Here is a 15,056-nt window from a genome sequence, read left to right as displayed (position 1 = left end):
AAAGTAGGTTAGGTATGGTATATATTTTAAAAATTAAAAAAATGATTTTGAGAAGGTGACAAACGCTTCAACGTCGTTTGGACAAACGCGATCCACCCTAGACTCAAAATACAACTTTACATTTTCCAAGTTGTCGAACGGTTGAGTCGAGTAAGTCAAAACCTTGACGCCGTTAGCATGCATTTCCTTTACAAACCTCTCCAGAGCCATCTCCTTCCTCTCCTCAAGGCCTAAAACCGGCACTTGGGTTAACCAGAAGGAGTCTGGGACGTTAACGAATGAGGCCTTGTACTTCTTTACAATCTCCACCATTCTGGGAACTGAAGGCAGTGATTCCAGACGGTCAAATAACAACCCTAAAGGAACATTCAGGTGGTTACCAACAAGTGGGAAAAGGAGATCCACTGGTGATGGGCTGGGATTCTTCTCGTTGTTGTTGTCGTAGAATTTAGAACTCGGGTCCAATGGCGGCGGGATCCACTGGAATGAGGAAATAAACACATCCAAATGTTTATACTTCTCGAGAAGTTTTAAAACCTCATGGGACAGCTGCTCCTTTGAGCCCTTTAGTTCGAGGTTATACTTGATCCCAGACCCAAACTTCATGAAAACTTCTTCCAAGGTTGGAAGACGTTCATAATCTGAGCTTTGTTCTGGTTTATATCCTTTCGTCTCCTGTAGATACTTTTGCAATAAGTCACGTTTCTCAGAATCACTCAGCTTTTTTGAGTATTCTATCACGGCATCCCGAGAATTAAGTCCCGGGAGAGTCCAGGGCGCTTTAAGCACGACATTTAAATGCGAAACAGTTATATTCTCAATGGAAAGATCTGGAGGAAATGTACTCAATTTACCGTCTTCATACAACAAAAGATTTAAGTTGGCGAATCCGTAGGGTTCCTTTCCGTGACAAACAACCATTTCGCCATAATCTGTTAAAAAAAGATCGAACTCAAGTCCGTCGGCACCTGCCTTCAAACACTTCTCAAACGACGATAAACTGTTCTCAGGGCATGAAGAGAAGGTTAAAACTGTGCTACATCCCATGCCTCGATGGCCATACACTTCAGTCCTTACCATATTTAATTCATGTAAATTAGTATTTCGAGAATTTTTTATTATAATTTTAATTATGCTTTATCGGGAAAGGTGTGAGATCATTCAGAAATTATAGATCTAAAAATGGAATTAAGACTTATTTATGTGGAAAAACAAATAAATTATGGGTATAATAAGGCAAAAATAACGATTAAGACGACAAGTAAAAGTAGAAACAAAAATTAAAAATAAAATATAGCACTAAATAGGAGTAAAACAGTGTTAAAAACAAAAAAACAACAAATTATAAATTAAAAAACATTAAATACAGCTTGATTGTATAAATAGATTGAATTGGAATTTGCACCAGATATGTGTACCACAAAATATAAAATCTAAACCCAAAACCTATTATTTTTATATTTTTTATATATCTATTAGGAATTCATATTTTTTACCCTTTTAGGTACTAATTTTGTACCCGTTTCTCCTTATTTTATTACTTCTTTCTTATTTCCTTTTTTTCATCTGTTTTATTATACTATATTAAATGCTGTTATATTGTCAAACTCCCTGTACAACATCGTATCCAACCATTAATGCTTTCAATAAAGTTTTATTTATATGTAATTTAGGTTAATTTATGATTTACTCTTTTTGTTATGATTTGAAAGGTTATTTTTGTTTTTTATGTGATTTTTAGTTTTAAAATATTTTTCATTTGGTTTGTATTTTATAAAAATGCTATATTCTCTCATTTCCATACAGCTCTACTCAATTAATCATCTGACTCAAGTTTAAAAAATAAAATAAAACTTGATATAACTAAAATTAAGTTAAAAACAACAAAACCGAAAATTTAAATAATTCTGTACTCTAATGATATCGTGTATATTTATAGCAACATCTACGGGAAAGGTGTTGCTGATAAGATTGTACAGAGGAGATGTGACCAAGGAGGACGCGCTAATATTTTGCAGAAATGTGCTGTCTAACAGTCGGAATACATATGCTCCAATGTACAGGTACGAGAAGTTCAACTTCTTCAGAGTCAACGTGGAAGGGATAAACTTGGTCGCGTTGACGCGCCTAAACGGGAACTCGTTTCTCATATTACATACTCTTAAAGAGTTAAAAAAACTCCTGCTGTCTTTCTTGTCAGGAGTGGTGACTGAGGAGAACATTGTGGAAAACTCATTTTTGTTGTATGAACTGTTCGATGAAGTGATTGACGGAGGGTATACCCAGAATCTAGAGCCTCTGGTGTTAATGGACGTTATGGCCACCAAGGCAGCTATCAAAGGATCTATGATTGATCCCATCAAATATGCTAACTACTGGTTGGGATTTCTGCCAAGGTTTGGAGTCTCATCGGAAACGTTTCTGTTTGAGCATCTTTTGCCGTTCGAAGGAAGACTAAACGATTCAGATGAGTGTCTAGAGTACTGTCAACAAGTGGTCTCGTTGATGGCCACTTCAGTGATTCCGCCCTGGCGCAAACTAAACACAGTTTCAGGCAGGAACTCAATCACCGTAGAACTGACCGAAAACTTGAGCGTGCTATATAACTATAATTCTGAGTTAATAAGCTACGAAGTTACCGGAAGCATAGTGGTAAATTCAATGCTAATTGGAACTCCATTAGTACATTTAAGGATGAATGACGATTTTTCACATAATCTCTCAAATAACTTAAATTCAAGTTCATCTTATCAAACAAATAAAGGTAAGAATCTATTAATTTTTATATTTACAATAATATAATAAATTCATATTGTTATAGGTAGTAGCCAGTTCCACTTACCGGTTGCAGCCAAACAAACGGTTCGTTTGGATGACTACAAGTTCCACCAGTGTGTGAATTTAGAGAGTATTAAAAGTAACAAGACTATCACTTTTGTTCCTCCCGAGGGTATGTTTGTACTTCTGTGTTATAGGAGTACCACCTCAGCAACCATCCCATTTATACTCCGGCCCAAGGTCAAACTCATAGATACTCTTCATATCAACTACTCCATCTCACTATCGCCCACCTTCTCCAAGGCAATTATTGCACAGAAGGTGTGCGTCAAGATTCCAATTCCAAGGACCACGAAGGAGATTGTCTCAGGCACAATAAGTACAGGAACCACAATGGACGTCAATTTGTCACAACACTTTGTAACTTGGAATTTCAGAAAGTTGCAAGGAGAAACAACCTTCCTACTAACATTCACAGCCTCTCTAACAACCGACAGGTTCAGTAACACACTTCAATCGCTCCCTTCAATATCGCTTGGTTTTCATCTGCCCTGGTTCAGTTCCTCAGGGCTCTTTTTCTCCTCCCTCCACTTCTCTAACACCAAAGGCAAGGTCGCCAAAAACATTAATTACGTAACCAAAGGAGGGTCATACCTACATCGCTTGAAATTAATATAATTTTTTACACACTAGAATACATTGTATAAACAGCTGTAAAATGTGTAAGGTATACATTCTTGATAAAGGAAGGAATAGTGTCAATTAACTTAAATATGTGAGAAATTGTAAAAATATCTTTATTTTAATGGGAAATAACCCTTCCAGGGATTATTCACCCATTATTTTGGAATCCATTTCCCCATACCTATCTATGACCTAAAGTTCTATATAATCATGATTTACCCACATTATTAGCACAATATCATTTAAAAACACTCGAGAAATATATTGTATCTACACAAAGTCTATAATAGTAATCTAACAATGTTAATTTTAAGTAAAATACACGCAATTATACGTAGAACTTAATACAGTCTTTATTCCACAAAAAAAAGTCATTATGTAAAATAGATAATAAAATGAAAAACAATAAAGTATAAATAAAGTTATAAATGAGAGTTGGAAAAAGAAGTAGCTCACCAAATCGCAAGATTCGTAAAAAAAATACAAAAAGTAATTTTGTTACCATCACCATAGTTATTATATTTATTGTTTTTATGTTCTAATTATTGTTCTTTAGTTAGGGATGGAAGAATAGATTCACTCAAACAGAAAACGCTTTATTTAATTCACATTAAATTCGACTATGTCAATGACAACAAAGAAACCAATAGTAGTGAGCACAATAAGAAGTTAGAGGGCTCTGCAACTTCTGCTTCATCGAATGAAATCACAAACTTTCAAAATCCTGAACAACAAAATGAAGTAGAACTCCAGGAGAGGTTGGAAGAACTGCAGTCAAAACTGGAAGAATTCCTAGATAATTCTGAAGAAGAAAAACATGAAAACGTAAAAAATAATAATGAAGGAGAGGATGAAGTGGAAAAAGAGTTGTTGGATGAGGATATAATGTCCGATATAGTGAAAAATAATGTTATAAATTTTAAATCGCGGATGTGCTTTGTATGTATGGAAAATCACTCTCTGAACTATAATACGGTAACCAATTTCGATAGCGACAAATACACCACAAAGGAAGATCCATTATACATTTCGTACGTCAAAAGTAATATTTTCCTGAAAAATAACGATAATTTAAAGTTTGACAAGGATTCCATTTTCGATGCGTCCTGGGAGGTTGAATCCAACCATCTGTGCAGTCAAATATCGAAATTTCTTGACTCGAATTCCTCACAAAATTTATTAAATCCAGTTAAAAATAATGAAATTTCAGTAGGGAGTGATTCAGTACCAGAAGTAAAGGAAGGAAATCTAAATTTGCATCAAAAAAAGGTTGGAAATTCGGTTTCCAACGAAGATGTTGCTACATCAATTCCAGGTATTAATTTTAACCAGAAATTAACGTTAATTCAGATAAAAATTATTCCCTAAAGAATAAGGATATAAGAATCATTGATGCGTTTAGCGGAATTGGAGGGAGTTTGATCCCATTCATAAACAATTTCAACTACTCTTTGGGTGTTGAGCTGAATAAAAACCGGGTGGAAATATGCAAAGATAACATTTTATCTTACGGAGTTAAGAACCAATACGACCTCATTCATGATGATTTTTTTAATTTTGCCAACGAGTTTTTGAATAATCCAAAGTTGTACTTTGAGAAATTGGGTAAAAAGTATTTATTTAGGGAGAATTCACCCTTTCAATTCGACTGGGTGCACCTATCACCTCCCTGGGGTGGTGTAAACTATAAAGGCAATGCCAGTGACGAAATTTATAAGATTTCCAAATGCTTCCCAAACTTTTCACACCTAATTGAACTCTGCGGCAAATTGGCTCCGAACATAACCCTGTACCTGCCAAGATCGCAATCACTCTTTGACCTGGTCAAAGCCTCTTCTCAATACAATTTCAGGTTCATTCTTATCGATTCATATTTAATATATCCATTCACCAAGATCAGGGTATTTTTTACTTATTTTTAGTTTCTACAAACATACCCTATTATATTTGTGTAAACTGAGTATGTTTTAGTGTTGCATGATACACTTGATGAGAGATATTGAAATGTTTAAATCTAACGCTAAAGTAACGAACGTAAAAAAGATGGATACTAAGGCTCTATTTAACAAGATGAAGGAAAGGTCGAAAGACGACAATTACAACGTCATCTGTATAAACAGGTATATTAACGAGTTCAAAATTGATCATTTAATATCACTTGGTCTTTCAACAGTATTAAATGAAACGAGTTCAAATGTGTACAACAAACTGAAATTATTAGTTGCCTCTTTCGACATTAATACTCTCATCAACCTTATCAATGTTTCAATTCAGATTTATTACTCTGAAGGTATTTATATATATTTTTAAATAAATATATATATAATTAGATATACATTTAGATATATATATACTGGCAACATATTTACTCTATATTATAAACATAATTTTAGGACTAGTTAAGATGGACGGAAATAAAAGGACGATTGGCGGGATTTTCTTTTATTTGCTCAAGGTTTACTATAACCAACTCTACAAACGTATTGAAAAAACTAATAAAAAATAACCCACTCAATATCATTTCACTACTTATATACAATATGCACAGTGTATAATAGTATATATTCATGTAACAACTAATGAAAAATTAGTGATAGTAGTAGAACATGAAGATGATGAGCAGGAAGAACAAAATCAGCTTGTTTTGGTTATTAGCTTCCAAATTGGATAGTTTTGTATTCTGGGCACTATGGCTTACTTTGTACTTGTTAAGCTCCTTGCTTATGATTTCTGTTGCCTGTACCATTCTCGCCTTGGCTTCATTCCTGATCATCTTCTCAAATACAATCTTCTTGTTAAACACGACATCTGCGTATATTTTCACATTCAACTCACTCCTAGGGCTCCGACTACTATTCTCAAACTGTTTTCCGACTTTTTTGTGCTCACTTTCTTCATCTGATTTCCCAATGTTATCTTTGGTAGAGTTGCAATCTTCATCCAAAGTTTCATTAAGCTTTTGGTCTTGTTTCTCATTCTCCATTCTCAACTCATCTTCTCTATAATCTTTATTAATATGTCGGTCTAGTTCCTTTGATTTCTCCACAATTAACTCATTTAAATTCTTCTGGTTCTCGATTGGGTTAGATGTCGTTTGATTTGAGCGATAGTTAGAAATGAGTGAGTTGAAAGCATCAAACGGGAAATCATTAGGGTGCATCGAGGTGGCTATAATGGTGTAAACGGTGTAAAAGTATTTGGAGAAAGGCGAGTTGGAGATGGTCGTGACTGACTGATAAATGGTAACGTCGTTGAGGAAAACGTAGCACAAATTCTCGCAAGTGGTTATTTTCTTGTTAAAAAACTTGGAATTGATGTTCTTTATATTGTAATTCATCTCGCTCTTGGTGTATAGCCCCTTCATTATCTCTCCGTTCTTCAACTTCACAGTCAGAAAATTATCTTCATTTTCTACACTGTTGTCTAAGTTACCCAGGTTACTTGAGCTACCAAAATTACCAAAATTACCAAAAGTGTCTGAATTAATGTTTGGACTATTATCATTTTGAGATTTCAAATTGTCAAAACTACTGCTTAGTTGGGCAGATTTGATGGATTTAATGATAGCTGCAGGGTTAATAAAGCTGTTGACGCAAGGTTTGCACTCCTTAAACCCAAGAACTTCTTTTGACCTTGACACAAAGGAAGATTCATTATTGTGATTTAGGACAAGATTATAGAACTCGAACAAGTCCATGTTGACATTACAGTTATAAACCAGAGTCTTGGGACTGTACAATATCTTGTAATTATTTACTATGTAATTTAAAATATAATCGGAACAAATGGTGCTATTCAATCTCAAATTTCCATTCAGACTATTATGCTTGTAATGGTTTATGTACTGCATTATAGTTTCGATATTGGCGTCCAAAATCATAAAGGTGTAACTTTTCGTATTAGAACACAGGGACCCGGTCTTACTCGAGTCCGTATGAATATAAATCTTATTGTAATCAATGTTAAGGTCAGTGATATCCGCGAAGCGGATGGTATGGAATTGTCTCTTGTTCAGGAAAAACTTGCGTTGGAACTGCGAGTGAAAGCCCAACTTGTTCCTAGTGATGTAAAGTGTTCCAGGCGTCTGAACTGGCCCCAATAAAACACAACTCACTTTATGTACAATAAGTCCACTCAGCTTCAGTCTTGCCATTACGTAGTCTTCCAGTTTATCATTGGGTATTATCAACTCACTACTTCCTGTATGGACGCAGACGTACTTATCGGACTTTATTATCACATGTGATAGGTATTCTTCGGCCATTTTCCCATCACAGGACTCAACATTTTCCTGGCTTAGTTTCCTGGAACTAACTTCGTGGCTAGCGGAAACTGAGCTCACATTGGTGTAATAGTTCAATCCATACAGCAATGATATTATGTACATATTATTGATGTATAACAGTATGTTATCATCAAAACTTTCAAACTGTTTACTTCTAAGCGGAGTCAATCTTGAGGTGAAGGTTTGGATCTGGCTGTCAGGGCTCACGGTATTATCAGGTGTTAAACTGCTGATTGTGCGTAATATATGGTTTATATTATCTCCAATGTACTTCTTTATCTCATCGCCTTTGTTATCGAACTTGTCTGCTGATGGTTCAACGCTTCTAGAAGTGAATTCTACCATACTTCTGGCGTATGATAAATAGTCGTTCGAATATTCATTGGCATCGGTCAAAGTATCCATAATAGTTTTCGTCAGTTTCTTACACAGCTTACTATTCAACTCCCTCAAAACGATCCTATTATTCTCCTTGCCATATTGTTCAGTTATTTCAATGTTATTATCACTGGTCTTACAGCTTTCAACCACATCCTCGTTTTGTGTATCCGTTTTAGTGGTACCTAAAGAATATACTGAGCTGGTAGTTGTCTCTTCAGGTGTATTAACTGTGTTAAGTGGACATGTTGAAGGATCTGAACCTACAACTGTACTCGCGAGATCAGTAAAACTTGTCGCTGATAGTGGTTCACTAATTGTTTTTTCCGCATCAACATGAGTATTTTTATCCGGCTCACCATTACCCCCAACCACTTCAGAGTGGACCACATCACTATTAAATGGATTAATAGTATCAATCGTTTCGATATTTATTGGGTTAGATGGGGAAGAATTGGGGATTTGTGACATTAGGAAATAGTAAATGTTATACTTGGAGTAATGAAACTTGTTAACTCTGTCTACTATGTCGTAGTTTACGTTGTTGACATTATCCAAATAGTAGGCTTTAAAGTTTACTACATCCCTGTTGAACTGGTTAATAGACTTGATCAGTTCATTCTTCATGTTATAACACTTTATTAATAGGTTTATATAATTATTATACTTTTGGCGGTTTTTAACTTCATTTAGTGTTATTGTGCTTAACTTATTACACTTTTTATAAACTGTAACCACATCAATTTTGTCGTCCTTTAAATACTCATACAGTGGAACGTATTTACTGTTATTCATGCCATTCTTTACGCTGTTATCTGATGTGTTGGAAATTGACTTAGAATAGCAGGAAACATTGGAAAGTAGTGACTGATTGAAGAAACTACAGTTTTTAAGCTTGCTTAGGAAAAGCTCATCTTGAATATAATTTTCTTCTTCGCCAAGACAATTATTGGACTTTGATATATTAGATCCAGTTGTTGTATTTATCTCGTTAATAATACTGATAATAATCTCCTGCAAACTATTTTCATAGTTACTTAATTGTTTGAGTAAATTCTGATACTTCTTGTATTTCTGAATTATTCTGCTTTTGTTCAGCTTTTTGTTAATAAATGATTTCGACTGCGTTGATAGGCTGACTAGGTACTTGTACTGGAGTAGTAAATACTTGAACAGATCTCTGTAATTTTGATTATTTTTCACCTCTGTTGACAGTATTAGTAAATTACTATTCTCTGTTGCTTTATTTTGGGTGTTATTTTGATCTTCACTTACATTGTCGTATTTACTATTTTGATCTTTTATGTTATACTGGTTGGAATCTTCGGCTTTATAACACGAATTTGATAAATGATTTTGTCGAGAATATTTTAATACACTTTTGTTAAGTTTTAACAGACTTTTTAAAACGGTGACATTTTTGCTACTTTCGCTAATAATCGGATCAAATTCGATTCTTTCCAAATTTGAATCCACATCTAATTTACAGAACATTTTATGGTACATTTCTCATCTTTACAAATAATTTATTTTAGGGATGTTGTTGATATTTTACATTAATTAGTCACTTTTATGTTCAAACCCATTTTGACAACACATTTAACCAATAAAGAAAAAATTACACTATGATACAATTGTAAGATATTTTTTAAAATTATTATAAAAATGTGTATTAAAATTGAAAATGAATAGTGTTAGATATTTTGTCAGCACTATATCACTATCATACTAAATATATCCCTCATTTTTTGATCAATTTACGCACCTTTTTAGTTACATTTCAGAGTATATTATTGGATTCCTACACCTTAATTAAAGCCTTTTGTACATGAAAGTACAAAATTTATCTGCCTCTTTTTATAATGTTTTTGATCAAAAATCTCCTTTTTCCTCCCTTATACAAACCAAAATTTTACAATGAACTAGTTTATTTTAATAAAATTTATTATCTGAATTCCCTCAATTTTCATTTTGGTACTTCTCGGAAAAGCTCCCCTAACCGTGACAACACATCGCACAATAAACCTAGGAATGAAGATAAAAAATCACACACTAAGACCACTAAGAGTAAATCGAGGGGAAATAACTTAAGCAGTATAAAAGTAGGTGGAAACGATTTAAAGGGAGTTGGAGTAGAGTACAATAAACTGTATTACGAGTGTATGAATGAAATATACGACAGAAGGTTCGAACTTCATAATATTAAAGAGTCCAAGACGATTCAAGATTTGACAAAACAGGAATATGATATACTCAACAGTGTTTTTAACAGGGTGAATAACTCCTCAAAGGTTTCCAATTCTAATTCTATGAATTCGTCAGTAAAGAGTAAACAATATGGGAATACAGGTAATGATTTCCGGATAAAAATTGATGTAGGAATAAGTTTATATTGGGATCCATTTAAGAATATAAAGAATTTAAAATTACAAATAATTTCGGAATATAACCAATTAAAAAGGTAAATGACACTCAGTACCAAATATTTCTTTTTAGATTAGTTGATAATGTAAAATTGTATAAATTTAAGCAAGCGGTTAGTTCTTTTTCTTCCTCTGGGACAAATTTTGGACTCACTACTGTTGATTCAAATAGTAGGGTTAATGAAGATACTGAAAGTGTGTATGTCAAGAATGAGAATTTTTGGGATCCAGATCGTAACAAAAGACTAATTTTAAATAACAATAATAAACCCTTTTCATTTCACGGTAACTTTATATCTAATTAATTAAACTACACTTCATTAGCAAACTGTCAAAATTTCTAGATTTACATGTGTTACACAATTTTATAAGCGAAGATGGTCAGATATTACCAAGAAGGATAAATATGACCACACGTAAGCAGCAGATACAGATCTTCAAAGCAATTAAAATCGCAAGAAATTTGGCACTTTTCCCATATAATAACAAACCGTCATACCATAATCAAATCCCACTCATCAATCCCATAGAAGTTTCACTTACACATTTTTACATATGCAACATATTTTTATATATCTAATATAGTTATATATTGTTAATTCGTTTCTTTAGTATATGTACAATGAGTTGTTTTACAAATATAAAAATGAAAATGACCTGAGGTGTAAAACGATGATACAAATTTTACAAAATAAATACCCAAATATTAATTATCACAAGTAACTTTTACTTTTATTTAGCTTTACCCATAATATACACACAAAATATACTATAATAATCATGAGTAATTAAAAAAGTGAATTAAAAAATTGTGTATATTTTGTACAGGTATTTGAAATATGAGTTTGCCAGGAATACCCAATTTCCCTACAAAAATGAGATCTAAAACTACAAAAATAAAGTAGAATTATTGTTTATCCTGTGAATTACCTTAGCTTGTAATTAATTTCTCTAAATTTTCGATTTATGTGTTACACTATAAACTTTGTGTGATTCATCACATTTGGTCCCTTTTACATCCATTTCACTTTTATTTTTACTAATTTGATTATTTTTTTGTAGAAGTTTAAAAGAAACACAATTTTCCGATTTTACAACTATAATGTGTAAAATTTGTCCAGACTTACCCTAATGTGTATGTAATACTATTATGAATATATAATAGTATTTTCCGAATATCGTAACATAATTTGTATAATTAATTGTAAGACCGAATAATTATTTGTAGCATTGAATATTTAACTGTAATTTATCAAAAACTCCTTAATGAATAAAAAACTGCCTAATGATAATGTTTAATGTTTGCCGTTTACGTATTGTACCATATGTAATTATAATGTGAATAATAATGGAAAAGGATCATGTATCTAAATGTATTTCGGAAATTGAAAACTACTTGAAACAAACAAACGCTAACGAGAATGTAATAAATTCTTTCAACACGCTGAAAAACATAATTGTCAACTCTAAACTCAATCTCAGTGTCGTTAAACTTTTATTGTCTAAGTTAAATAATTCTTCTCCGAGCCTACAGGCCGTTAACCCAAGTATATTTAAACCGGAATCCAGTCCTAAAGAGACCATGACTCCGGAGAATCGCGGCTGGACCATTGGAAAGAGTAGAAGAAGGAACAAGTTGTCGAACGAGAATGAGTATATTAAACAAATCGGCTTAAACTGGCACTTGGATTTACTCGAGCTTTCAAACTATCCAACAGTTCTGGAAGCAGGTCCTATTGTGGTCGTAGGGAAACATCTCCTTCAAAGGGTAGGAGATCTCATTCACCCGAATTTCAACACTAACTTATTACCTATACTTCAAAATTTACAGCAACATTACTTAGCCAACCCTTATCATAACGCTCTACACGCAGCCACAGTATATTTTATCTATATACTTTAATATTTATATAATTAACAATATTAATATTTGTAAATACTAATTTATAATATTGTAGGTAGGGCATATGAGTAAATTATTATCGAATATAGTAACCACAAAACGTAAACTGGATCCTTACGAAGAGTTTGCGTTCATAATATCATCGCTAGGGCACGATGTCGGACATCCTGGTACCCTATTTAAACCCTTAATTACTTTTAGGTAAAACTAATAATTATCTTTCTAACACAAATAATGTGCTATCGATGATCTACAACGATAGCAGCACTCTTGAAAACTACCACTGCTCACTTCTGTTTTATATCATGAGAAACAACTCCAGCTTCTACGGACTAATCCCAAAGCATGTTTGGTCATCCCTTCGTAAAAGAATCATCCAACTCATTCTTTCCACTGATATGGCTAACCATTTTCTACATATTGACAACGTCAAAGTTTGTTTTCCACAATTATTTTTACACACATCTACTTTCCACAATTATTTTTCCATATAATTAATTATTTTTTAGGAAAAGAGAATGGCAGGAACTTTTGATATAAAGAATGATGATGATTATTGGCTATTGTTGGTATTGTGTATAAAAGCAGCGGATATAGGACACAACTTCCTGCCCTGGGTCGACCACCTACCCTGGACACAAGTCCTCTTCGAAGAGTTTTACAAACAAGGAGACGAAGAAAAAATGCAGTCAATTCCTCCACTCTTGTTCTTTGATCGGAATGAGTCTAACAATATACCCAATTTACAACTAGAATTCTTCAATACAATGACACAAGTAATTTCAACTCTATAGTTATTTAGTCACACTAGTGATTTTAGTTATATATCTCTAGTGGTTTCCTTAGTTATCTCCCTATGGTACTTAGTTATCCATTAATACCAATAATATATATTAATTTTACCATAGCCATTGCTGAACGAATTGAATTATTTTGACGAGAGTAACTTCATAAATGAAATTTTATCCAAGAATTCAAACGATAATTCAAATAATTGGAAAAAATACGACAATAAAACAATACATGAAATCTTAAATGAGTTAGAAAATAACAATGTAAACCACGAAATTCCCGACGCCTTCATTAACACTTCATAATGTTCTATTCTATATATACAAATTTGATAAATATAAAAACAAATTAAATATTAAAAATCCGCTTTATGATCTCAATAATACTTTGAAAGCAACAATCTTATTAACATATTTATGTACAATAACATATATTACATTATGTATACAGTGATTTTGTTTAAAATACATTAGATCAGCCTAATTAGTATCTTCTTTTGGACTCTAATTTTTTAGTCCCAGAGGAGCCGCTGTCGTTAATATACTCTCTGGTTGTTACATTTCCTCTGCCGTCATCTTCCTTCTCAATGACCTTTTTATATACAGTTCCTAAAAATAATTAACAAGTCAGAGACTACCATCAGCGTTTTGTCGAGTTATTTCAGTTTTAGTAATTATTTTATTGTTAACCACTCTTGTGGTTGTACTAGTGCTTGTGCTGGTGAATCCTCCTCCGTTACTGAACCCTGAACTACTGAACCTTGAGTTTGAAAATCCACTCGTCGTAAAAGATGATGAGAATCCATTAAAAAAATCGTCTAAAAGAAAAATTATCAAGGTGTAAAAAATCGTTTTCTAAAAATTATTATTGTGATACCTTGAAATAAATCATTGGATCCAAATGATCTAGAAAACATTTGTGAGCCAAACGGATCACTATCAAATCCAAATCCAAAACTAATCATTATTGAGTTGTATTTTACTTGGTTTTAGCTCATAAAATATTTTAACTGAAGATTTTGAGAACATACTTGTTGCCGAAAACCATTTGAAAAATTCTTTGGGCGTCGTCGAAGTTGAAATTATTGGCGTAGTTATTGTCGAATTCGAAGTTTATGTTATCTGAAGAAAATTAAAATCTGAAACTTACTATCATAATTTCGTCTCTTCTTCTTATCTGACAACACTTCATATGCTTGAGATATTTTCTTGAACATTTCTGCCGATTTTTCCTTGTTATGCGGATTCTTATCTAAGTCATTATGGAATAATTAAAATTAGAAATTACAATGGGACAATTATGAAAAGTTTTAATAAATTATAACACAATAATAAATATCATTATTGAATATTATCATTACCTGGATGGTATTTCATGGCCAGTTTTCTGTATTGTTTTTTAATGGTTTCATCATCTGCGTCTGGTGAAACGCCTAGTAATTTATAATATCCTGATGGGTCGTTCGATTTCATTTCCAGCACTAATTATTTGCAAATATTTAAAAAGTTTTATTAAAGTTGAGCAGTTTTTTTTGAAATTGACAAGTTTGAAATTTGAAGTTCAAGGCATCAATAATATTATCTCATCAAAGACCCCAGTTTAATATTTTAATTATTTTACAAAAATGTACTCTCACCAAAAACAATAAAAACTAATTTCACAGATTTTTCTGGTAAATCAGGTTCAAGATTGGGGTAGACAAAGGAATCTTATATATCACACTTAACCTTATCAATTATTTACACATTTTTACACTTCAATTATTATCTTTAATTTGGCACTTGATTTTTTTATATTTTTAATTTTATAGTAC

The 15,056-nt window shown here is 32.7% G+C and overlaps 7 protein-coding genes across 7 annotated transcripts, besides 3 other annotated features; 4 read left to right on the top strand and 3 right to left on the bottom strand.

Annotated features, from left to right (window-relative positions):
• Positions 1–33: 33 nt before the first annotated feature.
• Positions 34–1,080, bottom strand: TA02915 (uncharacterized protein; the record flags this gene model as incomplete). The annotated part of the gene is made up of 1 exon (XM_949032.1): positions 34–1,080. The coding sequence occupies one exon, from the start codon at positions 1,078–1,080 to the stop codon at positions 34–36; it is 1,047 nt and encodes a 348-aa protein (XP_954125.1).
• An 837-nt stretch (positions 1,081–1,917) lies between these two features.
• On the top strand, positions 1,918–3,456 carry TA02910 (adaptor protein, putative; the record flags this gene model as incomplete). Its single annotated transcript, XM_949031.1, has 2 exons — positions 1,918–2,764; positions 2,822–3,456. 2 exons carry the CDS (start codon positions 1,918–1,920, stop codon positions 3,454–3,456), a joined length of 1,482 nt encoding a protein of 493 aa, XP_954124.1.
• A 434-nt stretch (positions 3,457–3,890) lies between these two features.
• Positions 3,891–5,772, top strand: TA02905 (uncharacterized protein; the record flags this gene model as incomplete). The annotated part of the gene is made up of 4 exons (XM_949030.1): positions 3,891–3,951; positions 4,019–4,777; positions 4,813–5,363; positions 5,434–5,772. The coding sequence occupies 4 exons, from the start codon at positions 3,891–3,893 to the stop codon at positions 5,770–5,772; spliced, it is 1,710 nt and encodes a 569-aa protein (XP_954123.1).
• Positions 5,773–5,857: 85 nt separating this feature from the next.
• On the bottom strand, positions 5,858–9,631 carry TA02900 (uncharacterized protein; the record flags this gene model as incomplete). Its single annotated transcript, XM_949029.1, has 2 exons — positions 5,858–6,038; positions 6,069–9,631. 2 exons carry the CDS (start codon positions 9,629–9,631, stop codon positions 5,858–5,860), a joined length of 3,744 nt encoding a protein of 1,247 aa, XP_954122.1.
• Positions 5,915–5,983: a sequence feature (2 probable transmembrane helices predicted for TA02900 by TMHMM2.0 at aa 1178-1200 and 1207-1229).
• Positions 6,002–6,038: a sequence feature (2 probable transmembrane helices predicted for TA02900 by TMHMM2.0 at aa 1178-1200 and 1207-1229).
• Positions 6,069–6,100: a sequence feature (2 probable transmembrane helices predicted for TA02900 by TMHMM2.0 at aa 1178-1200 and 1207-1229).
• Positions 9,632–9,987: 356 nt separating the features above from the next.
• Positions 9,988–11,128, top strand: TA02895 (uncharacterized protein; the record flags this gene model as incomplete). Its single annotated transcript, XM_949028.1, has 3 exons — positions 9,988–10,586; positions 10,622–10,833; positions 10,893–11,128. The coding sequence occupies 3 exons, from the start codon at positions 9,988–9,990 to the stop codon at positions 11,126–11,128; spliced, it is 1,047 nt and encodes a 348-aa protein (XP_954121.1).
• Positions 11,129–11,896: 768 nt separating this feature from the next.
• Positions 11,897–13,548, top strand: TA02890 (phosphodiesterase, putative; the record flags this gene model as incomplete). Its single annotated transcript, XM_949027.1, has 5 exons — positions 11,897–12,427; positions 12,507–12,621; positions 12,653–12,885; positions 12,961–13,227; positions 13,360–13,548. 5 exons carry the CDS (start codon positions 11,897–11,899, stop codon positions 13,546–13,548), a joined length of 1,335 nt encoding a protein of 444 aa, XP_954120.1.
• Positions 13,549–13,726: 178 nt separating this feature from the next.
• On the bottom strand, positions 13,727–14,715 carry TA02885 (molecular chaperone, putative; the record flags this gene model as incomplete). The annotated part of the gene is made up of 6 exons (XM_949026.1): positions 13,727–13,851; positions 13,881–14,060; positions 14,120–14,199; positions 14,274–14,364; positions 14,393–14,494; positions 14,604–14,715. The coding sequence occupies 6 exons, from the start codon at positions 14,713–14,715 to the stop codon at positions 13,727–13,729; spliced, it is 690 nt and encodes a 229-aa protein (XP_954119.1).
• Between the last annotated feature and the right edge of the window lie 341 nt (positions 14,716–15,056).

Source organism: Theileria annulata, chromosome 1 (assembly GCF_000003225.4).
Source record: "Theileria annulata chromosome 1, complete sequence, *** SEQUENCING IN PROGRESS ***".
NCBI lineage: Eukaryota > Apicomplexa > Aconoidasida > Piroplasmida > Theileriidae > Theileria > Theileria annulata.
This window is presented reverse-complemented; position numbering and strand designations above follow the sequence as displayed.